The 14855-nt window shown below is 34.4% G+C and overlaps 1 protein-coding gene across 1 annotated transcript; it reads right to left on the bottom strand.

Annotated features, from left to right (window-relative positions):
- Positions 1-9137: 9137 nt before the first annotated feature.
- On the bottom strand, positions 9138-11415 carry LOC115985214. The gene is made up of 2 exons (XM_031108181.1): positions 9842-11415; positions 9138-9738 (listed from the first exon to the last, which is right to left on the bottom strand). The coding sequence occupies exons 1-2, from the start codon at positions 11413-11415 to the stop codon at positions 9138-9140; spliced, it is 2175 nt and encodes a 724-aa protein (XP_030964041.1).
- Positions 11416-14855: the final 3440 nt, after the last annotated feature.

Here is a 14855-nt window from a genome sequence, read left to right as displayed (position 1 = left end):
CTTCAGCTAAATACATCAATTACAGCAGCCGCGTGGGGGGGGGGGGGGGGGGGGTTAGTTCTCTACAAAAAGCAAGTACAACAAAACTAATATGAATTAAAAACTACAAAAGAAACTTCAAAATAAGAGAATCATAAAAGTCTAAGAATGATTAGAAAATCAGAGCTTAACAAGGATAGTATCAATATTAAGTAGAGGAAACATAAATGATAAATTTTTATGGGAAGGAGGCTAATTAAAGACGAGATCAAGGAAAAGGGATTTTATGTTGCCATTCCAAAATTAGTAATGACAAAGCAAAAGCGTTTCAACATCATTCTAAATTTTTTTTTTTTTTACTGGAAAGCCAGACCATGCAAATAAAGTGTGAGAACACAGTCTAAGAGGATACATGTTCTGGCACTCACATATAAAATTATGTTTCCAAGGAGCACCAAAGCAGCATCTACCTGCATGGAAATTAAAATGAACATTTAAAGTAGCAGTGCAAACAAACAGTTAGAAAAAACTTGCAGGCTATGTTAGTAAATTTCCCAAAAATTAGATCTTTTAGGCTGCGTTTATTTAATACTATCAACAAACCAAAGAAAGGTAGTCTATCATCATAACTATAATTCAATAAGGCTAAAACGTGTACTCCCTAATATTCGAAATCAAAAGCATCCCCATTCCAGACCCAGTTCCACCACCCAATGAGTGACACACCTGAAACCCTAAACCCCCAAAAAAAACAAACACACATATTATTACAAAAACATTTTTCAAAAAGCTAAAAAATTGTGGAAAAATAATAACCCCCAAACATTACCGACCCACTTCACATTTCTAATCAAACATTACAAACATAAAATTAGAAAGAATTAAAACGAAGTTGTCTGGCCTAAAGATTTGGCCATAAGGACCAGACCTGAAGCTGTCCATGGTCCCAGGCTCCAAGTCCATCAGAACAGCATGAGGCACAAATTTACCAGAACTCGCTTCATTGTAGTACATGTTAACCCTCCCGAGTTGAAGTTCTGAGTCACTGCAATAGCAACTGGTGGAATCTATGCCGTGCTTGGCACAAACCACTTCCCAGAACTTGGCACCGATTTGGTTCCCACATTTAAAATATGACCAAGGTAATTAAAGAAGATAAATTCTTGAACTTTTGTATTTTGTCTGCTTGATTTTGTGATTTGTGTGCAAAATGCTAGTTCGCTGTACACCTAAGGTAGTAGATTAACAGGGAACAGATTAATGATCAAATCGTTTTTAATAGCTTGCATCAAGATGATAAACATATGTCATACCATAACTTAGCAAAATATTGGAATGGAGACCACATACTCTATACAATCTATGATATTGTTTTGTCTGCTTCCTACTTTTTCGAACCAAAACTCGAAAATCTAGTCCCATACCATTGCAGAAAACTTTGCATAGACTTTAAAATTAGGCAACAGAAACTGAATAATAAACAGATGATATATAGTAATAAGTCCAAAATAAACCACTCCATAGATCGAGGTTGAAGTAGTAATAATGTCTAGATGCTTATTTGGGAGCTAATAAGAGCCATTGTTAGCTTAGCATGTGAATTTGATATTAGAATCCACCCCAAAATAGAAACCTAGGAAGAGCAGTGAAGGACCCAAATATTAGAAAGAATTAAAACAAGCAAAAAATGATCCTCAAAATTCTTATGCACATAGGAGAGATAAACAAATATGATAGGAAAAGAGAGCATATTGCCAAATGACACTCTTTGGCACACCAAAAAATCTTGCTTCCTATAAACAGAAAATAAGTGGCAATCCAAACTGGACATGGAGTTTCCACCATAACAGGATAACCCAGTTCAACTAAAAGCAAGAAAACATCAACAAAAACTAGATGATAGGATAAATGAACAAGCACTACATAAAAGCGCAAACCCTTAGTGATGTTGGTATTGACTTTTTGCATAAGCTAATTGACAAACACAGAATCCCCACTACATAGTTTAGGACAACTTTAAATTGCAATAATTTTAAGACTACTCAAAAGGATATATCATGGACAAGCAACAAAATCAAATCAACCTTAGTTAAAGCACTGCAAATGCATCACCCCAAGGATTAAGCAAACTCTAAGAATGCAGCCTAGAGAAAACACAAATCCTAAGCTCCAATAATAAAATATAGACTAAAAATGATTATGTCGAAGATACACACACAAATATATATATATGTGTGTGTGTGTGTGTGTGAGTGTGAGAGAGAGAGAGAGAGAGGGAGAGAGAATCAATAACCTAAAAGGGTCAATCAAATAGTTAAGAGAGAATTAAGTTCAATCATAAATAAAATCTAACACAGCGGCAACAAGGTTATCTATATTCAATATAAAATTTTTAAAACACAATAAGGAGAAAAGTACCGATATGAGATTATTGAGAAAACCAAAGAGAATTTTGATCTCAACCCTATGTCACCCTAGCAAATTCTTTTAACTTGCATCTTAATTCAATAAAGAAACCTTTAAATTTTAGTAAAAGAATATTGATATCCAGAGATAAGAGAGCATATGGCCTTAGGTCCCTATCCAACTTTGTTGCCCTAGTAGATATATCAGCATTAAATTTTTTTAACACGGGGAAATTGGGGTAGCAGAGTCATAAAACCTGAAAGCATTCCCCTGCATGGTCCGACAATAAAACACAAGTAGTAAATGATTCAGGCTCACCAAATTGTTTCAGAGGAAATTATTTGTGCAAGATTCCATGACCTAAAACTCTGCACAAAAGAAAAGTCACCAAAAACTTTCATTATGTAAAGACTAGAATAAGAAGATAGATTTTGAGGGAAAATAACTATAAGATTCCATATTATTTTCACAAAAATACCACAAGTCAGTGTTGTGTTATATCCAAAATCCCTTGGAGGGGGGAGCAGGGGTTAAGTGTAACACAATTAACGAGTTGACACATAAAGCAATACCATATGGGGAGAAGAAAACTCACGAGGTTCAATTTTCTCAGGGGAAACCACCATGCACACCGCTGAGGGGGAGGGGGTGGGGGGTTGAAGGGGTTGGTTTGAATATCTTTCCCAAATGAATACCTGTTTGGAAAGCCCTGTTTGCTACTTGGGATGGAGACAATACGCACATGGTAGTTTCTGTCTAAACCAAAGTAGTTTCAAAATTTTACGTAGTGCATTTAAACTTAATTAGCCTTCAAAAATAACACAGGAAAGTGAGGGTGATTTGTTATACCATAACAACAACAAATCTGTGTGTTGTAGGCTCTGGTACAATGTGAGCACCTGATCAAACAGATTATAAGGGACTTTTATCTTTGACATCAAATCAGAAGGGACTAACAGAAATAAAAACTTAACTAACCTGGATAGTTGCATTTTTAAAAAATTTCTATGCCGCCGTCTTGTACCGTACCCATACCTATACCCGTTCCATAAAGGTGCTTCCTAGTATTTTATACTTATGTCGTGTATAAACAAAGAAGCCATGACTCACCAGCAGGATATTGAAGGGTAGCTGAAACACGAAATATTGAGGGAATTGTAGACAGATCCAAGGAACCAGCTCTTGCAGTCAATAAAGCCGCATTCTTTTCTGCAGCAGCAATAGCTTCAGATCCGGTAGATCCATTAGCCCCCATGGACTCCAAGAGTGCCAGATGCAATTACAAAGATAAGTCCAACAGCTTATGGATTCATGCTTTTAAAAAAATTTCAGGGGATTAAAAGCATAAAGAAAATTTGAATCCCACAAATATATGACATCATAATTAGTTACTAGTAAACAATTTTAGGAATCTCATTAGGCCATGACAACATTATCAACATCCAACTTGAATGTCAATGTATTACAAAATTGATAGAATATTATCAATGGTATCTATGGTATTTTAAAAAGGAACCAAGAGAATACCATTAAAATAAGCTAATTCTCGTAGCGTAGTTGGATAAACAGTTTTTAAGTACACACACAATGGAAGTGTTATGAAGTATCTATTAGAAATAACATTTTAGCACAATAAAAGAGCTTCCCCTACTCCCAACAAAAAAATTATGAACTATGCATTAAAAAAAAATCATTTATTGCAGGACAATTGGACAACGATGAGAAGAAAGAAGAATAAGCAAATGACTATATAAGTGATTGGAGGTAGACAAAGAGCCAAAACCGCTAGGAAACCGAAAGACTCATGATTATGATCAATGGGCATTAGAAACCGAATGCACAAAAGGTTTTGCTGAAATTGTTTGAACAAATTCAATATCAATTTAGAAGCTTTTGATAAGTAGAAGATAAGAAAGGCACAACTCAAATAAAGACTATCTCAAGATTTGTGTATGTCTACATCAGTAGACCTCAACCTTTGCTGTGTTATTCGAGTTAAACAAATTCTCCACACCAAAAAAAATTGTGAAAAGAAAGAAATCATTCATGTAGATTATTATCCCATTAAAAAAACTACTTAAGCCATTGGTTAATAAGTCATTCAAAATGAAAATCTCTAAATTAATCTTTTAGACCCCAAAAAAAAGAGAGTGAACCAATGAAATACCGGTAAAAATAAGCAGATTCCAGCAAACAATCTTACTAGCACTTCTAGCTTTTCTCATCATCAACACCAACAAATTGGAAGGTTGGCAAATGATTTTGCCTTATTTGTGCTACAAAAATTTAACCAAAAAAAAAAAAAAAAATTTATATTCTAACATAACTAAAAAATTATAAATTGCAAAATCGTCAGATACTCAGTGAAAGACTCATAAAACTCAAAGATACCCTACATGTACAAATTATACAGATATAATCAATCAACTGTAATTAAAACCAACACCACAACAGAGGGGTGTGGTTAACAATGGTTCAGTTTGGGGATTTGAGAAGAAAGTGATAGGGAGGGAAAGACGCATGCCAAAGACAAAAAATCAAACACAGAAAGAAGGATTATATAAAACAGTTTATAAATGTGAAATTTATGCAAGGTACTTGGAATATCAACCCAAACCAAGACCAATTCACATCAAGTGTAAGACCATCCACATGCTTAGTGAGGAAGGAATATGAAATTTACCTGAATTTCTTGTCAGTGCTAATTAAGCCAAAGTAATAAAAGAAACTTTCATCACATAATTATACTCTCTTTTTATGCTACAACAACAGTGGAAAATTCACATTTACAACTAGCCAAAATTAAGTCACTAACAGGATCAATTAATATTTTAAAGAGTAAATCTTATTGCATTTGAGACAAGGCAATGTCAAAAAGAATTTCATAAATTTAGTTAAAAGAAGTTTTCCATATGCCAAAATGTTCAGAGGTGCAAACCATTAGATAATCCAGTCCTAAATTCGAGCTAGTTAGTAACTATAATTTAAAGCATATCAGAAAAACAAATACCTGGTATAATCGTGGTCCATAGTTATCAAACCCAACAACCAGGAGAGAAACTCCAAAGGGCCTTACACCACTAGCAAGAAAAGTAAAGACTTAGCTGTATTCAACTTCATAAACAAATAAATAAATAATAAACACACTTCCCTAATATTCTGATGCTTAGAAAAATATGGTGAAGCTTACTAACCTTAGTTCCATTCCCATAACAAAAGCAAGGCTGGTTGTTGCCTTGAAATAAAATAATGAAAAAGTCAGAGACAAGAAAGTCAAATAAATAAATTTCTCAAATTTAATAATGACACTAAAAATGCAGGTTCTAGGAGCATTCAAAAGTTCTACAATTTCCAAAAAGAGGAAAAAAAAATTATATTCCCAGAGCTTGTATCCTTTCTTCCTTTTCAAAATAGGTAATTTTGACCAACACACCAAATATTTTGGTTTAGAAAAAGATGAATTTTTATAAATCTCTATACCAGGCAACAACAAAAAAAATGCAGTCCGCAACTTTATGCTTTGGCAGGGTCACTTGCTCCGTTCTAAGCAAACAAAACATCACAAAATCTATAAGGTCCTAGCCAATGAACTCTAGCTTAAAAGGCACTTCTGCTTCCAACAATAATGGAAAGGAGTGTGAGGTCATGATTCAAGAACCGTCGAGTGCATGTATAACTTACCAATCCAAAAAACAACAAAACTCTAGGGTTCCTTTTGTTTTTGGCATAAACTGTTATTGCGTTTGCAGGTATTTGGTGTGTCAGAAAATTTTAGTCAACAAAAAATTACAGTATATAGGCAGAAAACATTTACACTTTTTTTTTTTTTTTTTTTTATAAATCAAAATCATTTACACCTTTAAAAAACATAAACGGTTTTCTAAAAAAAAAAAGAGACTTGTGTTTTTCCCTACCATCCTTATCCCTTTTAACTCCATATATTTCTAAACTAAAAAGGCAAAGAAGTGTTCTATGTAGCCAAAAATTCTCCATATATTTCCAAACAAAATGTATTCAGGGCAGTCTAAATTAGTGAAGCTTTTATGATTATCAATTGTATCCAGATTGTGCACCTTCATTCATGCTAGGTTAGTTGATTTTTTTTTTTTTTAGTTGACATCGTAAAAACCAATTAGTCCACAGAAAAATGATGCCTAAGATCAAATAAAACTGAATAAAAATGTCAACAAAGCAATGAATAAGTTTATCCAAAAAGACTTCCAATACCTACGAATAAGACTTTCACCTACACACAAATCAACCATAATAACTTCGAATTTCAATACCTAGCAGGAATCAGTCAAACTCATTAGGCCAAGTGTTGGAACACGTGCAACATTACCTCTAATATAACAATCTCCCTACCTTGATCAAGAAGTCACAACATAGGATTGTCATCAAGGTTAAAGGACTGGATATTACTTTTTACTCTTCCAAGACACCAAGCAGTAAAAACCTGCAACATTTTCTCAATCTCACCCAAAAAACAGAAAGGAAAAGAATTTCAATACTTGGTTGACAAAAGTTTTTATAGAAACAATTTTGCAACATCAGTAGATAAGCTCATTATTGTCCAACTAAAACCCAAAAGACATATGACAGAATTATTTACATCATATGTAAATTCTCCTTCAAAGGTATGAAAAGCCATAAAATTTCACCAAGAAACAAAAACAAACAATAAAGACAAACATAACAGGTCGCAATCTACCAAATTTCATGTAAAGCCATACAGAAACATCTTTCAGATACCAAAACATAAACTAGCATTATTTTTGACTCATAACTTCAAGCAATGATAAAAATCAAGTATATTAGTTTTAAAATCAAGTCAGTAAGAAATGATAACTGTAGCAATATTACTCGGTGAACCGTTGAATTGCAATCTTGATAGTGCTGAAGGTGTTAAGGACATTTACATATTGGAGTTGTTAGAAAGAAACCAAAGGAATTAAAGAACTACCTTACCTTCTTTAAAAGGCATTTGAAGCACTCAAAAGATCCAGTTCAGCAATAACATCAGCTATATCGGAGCATTCAATGTCCTCAACTATAGTCACCAACACAGTTAACACTATTTCAAGTACCTGCATGAAGCAACAAAATCAATATCTAACAATTTCAACAGTAAAAGAGAAGGAAGATTATGGACAATATCTCTTACACACACCTGAAAGCCCACCTCATGATAAAGCAAAAACCCCATGTCAACTCAAATTGAATTACCAAACTCCACAACAAAGCACAAAAGAAACTTCCTGGGATAATGGAGAACTTTTTTATCACAATGATGCAGGACAAACCAAAACTTTGTAACAGGAAATTAAAGAGCAGGAAAAATAGAGATGGATGAACTTGGACTCAGCACCTAGGGTTGGCTAGAGATTTGATGTAGGACAGACCAGAATTGTACAACAAGAAAAATATGTAAATAAAGGATTGATAAGAACTGATTAAGCAAAGGAAAAATGGAGAGTGACTGACTAAGAGGGCAGCTGGCTACACTGATCTAATGATCTAACTAACTAACTGTTAAGCACATGGCTCCCAACTAATCAACAATTAAGCACATGACACAATCAATTAATAAGCACGTGACCCTAACCTTCAATTACAAAGATGATACAAAACTTTACTAATAAACTGCCTTTTATAATAAGCTGCTGGTGCCTAGTACCAAGTGTTGATGCGACACTGTTGTTTCTATAGTGCATTTAAACTTAATTACCCTTCATAAATAACATAGGAAAGTAAGGGTGACTAGTGATACCATAACAACAACAAAATCTGTCTTTTGTAGGCTCTGGTCCAATGTGAGCACCTGTTCAAACAGATTATAAGGGACATTCATCTTTGAGATCCAGTCATACTAAAAAATCAGAAGGGACAAACAGAAATAAAACTTAACTAACCTGGATAGTTGCATTTTAGCAAATGTTTATAAAATTTGTTTTTCCAGTTGAATATTGACTCAAAAGACCATGGGTTTAGCAACAAAATCACCATTCGTCTGCAAAAATACAAATAAAAATCAATCCCCTGTTACAGAGGTCTTAAAAACTAGAGTTGAAACTTGACAACAAAGCTAGAAAGCTCAAAATATCTCCATTTTGCAAACGAAAGATATGCAACTTCTAGTGGCTTTGGCTTTTCAATGTACAATCTCTTCAAGCCATCAATAATTGATGCAACTGCATTGGGAGGAAGCTGAGCAAGAGACGATGAGAGAGGAGACACATTAGGCAACAAATGAAAATTAAGACATACCCCCTAAAAAGAAGTATACATTGTACAATGCTTTGTATTTTTATAGGTAAAACATTTTCAATAAATGGCGCAATACAAGGCACAATCCTAGAACATGGCATCTAAGTTGCACGGACACGGACACGGACACGGGGATACGGCAATTTTTGAAAAATAAGGACACGACACGGCGGCGACACGGCTGTTAAATAATTAATTAAATTTTATATTTAGACACATTTTTTAATATTTTTAGACATAAAATACATTTATATCTAGAATTCAAATTATGTAGAACTACAAATAAGTAAACTAACACCCAAAGTAGTACAATAATACACATAAAATGTTTAAAGTACAAACCATAAAAGGATAACAAGTTCAACATCAAACTAAAAACATAAAAGGATAATAAGTTCAACATCAAACTAAAAACATAAAAGGATAACAAGTTCAACATCAAACTAAAAACATAAAAAGATAACAAGTTTTAAACTACAAGATTATCAAAGAACAACAACATCATCATCATCAACATAATCATTATTCTCAACAATACTTGTCTCCATCTCTGGCTCATCTAGTGTGAGATAAGCAACCTCAAGCAACCCAGGTCCTCCAAATGGCTCATCCCAATTATCTCCACCAATGTCCCACTTCTTAGATTCTCCACTATTGTACTCGGGCCTCCTCCTTGAAAGAAGTCGAAGATTAGAATGAACAAACACTAAATCTTCAGCACGTTTAGGAGTAATTCTATTCCTCCTCATAGAATGGATGAAGCCATAGGTACTCCAATTCCTCTCAGCACATGATGATGAGCAAGGCTGTTGAAGAAGTTTTAGAGCTAAAGTTTGAAGTATTGGTAAAGTAGACCCATAAGTTGACCACCAAAGCATTGGATTGTAGTTCCACCTATTCTCCATGTTATCCTCATCATAAACCTGTAATGAGTTAAACAAACCAAACTCCACATTAACTTTTTGCCTATCATCAGGATCAGGAAAGATCCTTTTGAGACACTTGTTTCTCTCCACTGAAATTTCAGCATCCTTATGTGGTGCAACACGGCCTCTAACTTCCTCAATCCATTTAATAGTATAATACCTAGTTAAAAACAAATAAACAAGTACAACTAATGAGTTTAGTTTATTTATTTGAAAATACCTAAAGAATATAAACGAAAAGATTAAAGAGATAGAAAAATTACTTTGGATTCAAGGAGTGGGCTAGGCAATGAAGTGGTGTGCAATTTTTAGTCCACCGTTCAATAAGTATATTGTGTACCACATCATAGAATGGAGACTCCTCATAGTCTTCCTTGCCTTCATGTTGGTATATTTCTTTCTTCACATTTTCTATCATGGAATCCCACATTTCATACACCTTATGGAGAATAGGTGCATCCGTGTCAGCCACTCGAAGCATCTCATAAATAGGTTCTGTGAATCTTAGAATGTATTCAACCTTGTCCCACCACAAATCATTCAAAATATAATCCCTCACAGTTTGAGCTTTTCCTACATCATCTTCTCTATATGACATCCATTCCTCACTAACAACCATATTTCGAAGATTTTGTTTTACTTGAAACAATCTTTTAAGCATGATAATTATTGAAGCAAATCGTGTTTTAGCAACAGCAAGTAACTTCAAAGGAGAATATGAATTAAAAATTGCTAATCTCATAGAATGATTTGTGATGAAAATACGAATGAAAGTTGCCTCATCTGAAACTTGTGCAATCCAGTTACATTCATTATATGCATTCTCATTCTGCAAAGAGTATTTAGGTGCACAAATATTCTTCAAAGCCAAATTGAGAGTATGCACAACACAAGGTGACCAAAATATATGAGGATATTCAGCTTCAACAATAGATCCTGCAGCCTTCATAACAGACGCATTATCAATAATAATTTGGACAACATGTTGAGGCCCAACCTCACCAACAACCTTTAAAAACAAGTCAGCAATGAAGTGCTTGTCTTTGTACTCTTTGGTACCATCAATGGATTTGATAAAAATTGGCCCTTTCTGTGATGTAGCCATAAAATTGATAAGTGGCCTTTTTTGTACATCTGTCCACCCATCACTTACAATGCTTAAACCCTTTTCTTTCCAAGTGTCTTTAATTGCCCTCAACAACTTCTCAATATGTGCCTTCTCTTTTTGCAACAAAGTTGTTCTTAATTTATTGTAACCCGGAGGAACATAGCCCGCTAAATTATTATTAGCTGCAAACTTGATCATCTCAATCCAATACGGGTTCTTAGCAAAGTGAAAGGGTAAGCCAGCAGAGTAAAATGTCCTAGCAATAAGACAATCTAATTGCTCTCGACATTGATTGTTAAAAGCCCTCTCCAAAGGAGAATTCCCAATCCCAACCCCTTTTTTTTTTGGGAAAAATGGATGACTTGTAGCTGTACTACTCTCCCTACTATCCCAATTAGGACTAGTAGGAGAATCAGTTGGTAAAGACACTAACTTAGGCTTCTTCAATCTACGCGAAGATTCCTCAAATGCATCTTCTAATTTCTGCATTTCATTTTGATACTCATCTCCAACCTTGGCACATGCTTGTATTCCAAACTTAGGCAATTTTAACAAGTGTGCCTTCACCCTTGAATAAGACCCCTTAAAAATTTTTTCACAATAATTACATCTAAAAGAAACATTCCCACCACCAACACTTGCTTTTTCTAATCTAGTAACATATTTCCATAGAGGAGCAGCATTCTCAGAAGATGATTTCTCATTCTCACTTTCTTTTTCAGGATTCATTTTAATAATTCACCTACAATATTTAACTTCAATAAATAAATAAAACTATAGCAAGGCACAAAAACAAATTTATAAATGATAAGTTATAACTAAAAAAAAAAAGAAAAAAAGAAAAAAAAAGACAGAGGTCACGGCACCACAGCAGCAGTAAAAAAAAAAAAAAAATCAGACAAAACACGTTATATATATAAAAGTGCTTTAACAGTAAACATTACACCCACCCACACTAAAATTAACACTTGAAAGAAAGAATGAAAAAAAAAAAGCAGAGAGAACAGAGAAGAGGTGAATCGGACCTGTTGTCCGCACCGAGAGAGATGGAGATCGGAAGGGACGGATGGAACGCCGTCGACGTCAGAGCTCGTTGATCGGCACGAGCTAACTCCGGCGAAGAACAGACAGCAGCGGCAGCGAAGTGGGTTTCAGCAACAGAGAAGAAGTGAAGAACTTGAGTTTTGTGGTTTGAACTTCCAATTTTCAGATTCTAAAAATGTTTTATGGTTTTAGGGTTGTCACAGATCAACGGTAATGGTAAGTCCATCTGTCAAAATCTGTGCTTTTTTCCTTTTTTTTTTTTTTCTTTTTTTTACTGCTGGCGTGTCAGACGCGTCGGAACCGCGTCCGCGCCGTGTCGGCGCCGCGTCGGAGCCGTGTCGGAGAAGCGAAAAAAAAAAAAAAAAAAGGGACACCGCCGGACACCGGAAACTGGCGCGTCGTCCCCGTTCCGGTGTCCGACACGTGTCGGACGCGGACACGACGCCAAAAATGGCGTGTCCGTGCAACCTAGCATGGCATGCATGTAAGAGAAGCACCAAAAGGTAAAGCCTACATTGTATATCAAAGGAATATATTGCCAAACAGAAAATAGTTCTCAAAATAGAAAATATTTAAACATGAAGGAAACCTGATTTTTTTAGAGACGAAGAAAGAACAATGAATAAAAAACTCAACGATAAAAACTACTATCATTGACTTATATATATATTTCCATCGAGCTCCACCAATGCGCTAGCTTTTACCATTCTAGCTGCACCCCACCACAGCTTTTTAAATAAAAATATATTTCTTTAAAAATAAAAAATACAAAATAAAAAATAAAAAGCTTATCATTCATTTGCCCCTCCTTCAGCATCAAAATAGCCATATGCACAGCATCATCAAGCTCCATATCATCAGTGTAACTAAATGGAAATGGGGACTTAGTCAATATGAAGAATTGGAAAAACTTAACAAAAACAAAATTGGGGAAAAGAGAGAGGGGGTGGGGATGGTTTTGACAGAAAACTAAAGTTAAGTGACAGATCCTACATCAGTTATTCTTAAGAAATGCATCCAATTGAATTAAATATGTAGTAAATATAGATAAAAATTCAAGAAATATCACTACATGCATTTTAAGTTCAAATTTAACAGCGTGGACAAATGTTTATGACCTGTGATATTACCTCTTGTTCTTTACAGAGTTGCACTTGATCTTTAAGCTGCAAAATTAACCATTGCCATGAGACAAGCTTACCAGGACAAGTGAAAGTACAGAAGGTGCATCTCAGCAATATGATGGGTAACCTGGAGGGCTTTTACATGATTCCAAAAGGGTGGTTCCAAAAGGGTGGCAAGTCAGCAAATCATTTCTTCACAGAAATCTCAAGAGACTTTGCATGCTTGAAAAAGGTGTGTTTCAATAAATTCCACCTCTTTCCTGGATCTTTCACCAAACACATTGCAGCCATTTCTTTAAAAGACTGATCACATGGAAATCGTGCAATTAGAATATTATTCTGTAAGAGAGACATTGAAAGATGACAATCACCAAAGAACATATCTTTTGAACATGAATACCTTAAAAACTTTCAAAATTACAAACAAACACACAAAAGACAAACCTGAAAATTTTGTTTTCTAACAAAAATATTTTTAAATAATTGTTAAAAAATCTTTTAGAAGCATATTAAAGTCTAGCCACTGATACTGTCTACCTAGATAATGAAAAAAGAACTGTAAAAAGTTGACTACCTAGCTTGATAGGTGGTAGACTTTTAACTCATAAAAGACAAAAAAATTTAAAAAGAAACATTTATTTACACATCTTTTGTTCAAGAGGGTGGCTGGAGATAAAAGAGCTCTTAATGTGTGACACTGTGAGGCAAACAAAGCAATAAAAAGCACACATGGACAGAAAGAGCAAAGGGGCAAAACTGTAAAAGTGAAATAGGATTATAGATCTAAGAGCTGAAGAAGAAGAAGAGATCGGCATGATAGGAAGAAGATCGGCGTGGGAGGAAGAAGAAGAAGAAGAAGATCGGCGTGAGAGGAAGAAGTGGAAGGAGATCGGTGTTAGAGGTAGTGCGTTTCAGCCTTTTATTTTGGAGCAGAACAATGGTTGGGACATGCATGCAGCCACGTCCAACAAGTTTCCCGTGTCCTGTACAAAGAAAACATCAATAGAAACAAGACAAGTAGACAAATTTACAAGAGGAAAGTGCAAACCCTTAGTGGCGCAAGCTTTGAATCCACCACATGTAGCAAACTGAAAATATACATACCCAGCTACATAGTTCAAGCAGCATTTAACAAAAAATAAATTAATAAAGTAAAAGAGAAAATCAAAAACCCTAACAAGTGGTTAGAAGCACAATCAAAACTTAGGTAACCTAAAGCAAAATGCTAAAAGACTATGATAAATAACAGTAAACAGTGACTCAAAATGAGATATATAACATGCACTAAGAATGGCAGGAGTTGCAAAACAACAAATAGAAAAACTAGCATATTGCCCAACACTTATCAGACAAATGTACAAGAGGAAACACTTCCAAGAATATAAAAAATAAAAAATAACAAAGCAAATTCAGCTTAGAAGAATACACAAAAGAGAACAACAAAATCAAATCAACCTTACATAAATGGATGCAAACATAAAACGCATCACCCCTGGAATTAAATAGATTATACAAAACAAAAAATAAATACACAAGCATCATTTAATGAAAAATAAATTAATAAAGTAAAAGAGAAAATCAGTAACCCCAACAAACAATTGTAAAAGCTAAAGTAATTCGGAAACAAGTAGTTAAGGTAAAAGCACAATCAAAACTTAGGTAATCGAAAGCAAAATGCTAAAAAGATTATGATAAATAACAGTAAACAGTGACTCAAAATGAGATTTATAACATGCACTAAGAAAGGCAGGAGTTGCAAAACAAAAAGAGAAATGATATGTCTACAACATTTTTACAACAAATCCTAAATGACAGGTTGTTACTGGTTGTTATTGTTAAGGCAAAAAAGTAATCTTAGTATTAGTTTCAAATTTGAACCAATAACAATTAACCACCTGTGATTTGTTGTAAAAATGTTGTAGACGTAGTATCTCTCAAACAAAAAATAGAAAAACTAGCATATTACCCAACAACCATAAAGGCAAATCCAATTAACACTAA

Source organism: Quercus lobata, chromosome 4, assembly GCF_001633185.2.
Source record: "Quercus lobata isolate SW786 chromosome 4, ValleyOak3.0 Primary Assembly, whole genome shotgun sequence".
Classification (NCBI taxonomy): domain Eukaryota; kingdom Viridiplantae; phylum Streptophyta; class Magnoliopsida; order Fagales; family Fagaceae; genus Quercus; species Quercus lobata.
Note: the sequence above shows the minus strand (reverse complement) of the source record. Positions and strands in the feature narration are given on the sequence as shown.

What these genes read in the sequence shown, in the direction of transcription:
- LOC115985214 (XM_031108181.1), bottom strand. Translation starts at nt 11,415, where the DNA reads ATGAATCCTGAAAAAGAAAGTGAGAATGAGAAATCATCTTCTGAGAAT. An exon ending in GCCCACTCCTTGAATCCAAA is followed by an intron (nt 9,739 to 9,841) that starts GTAATTTTTCTA and finishes GTTTTTAACTAG; the next exon opens with GTATTATACTATTAAATGGA.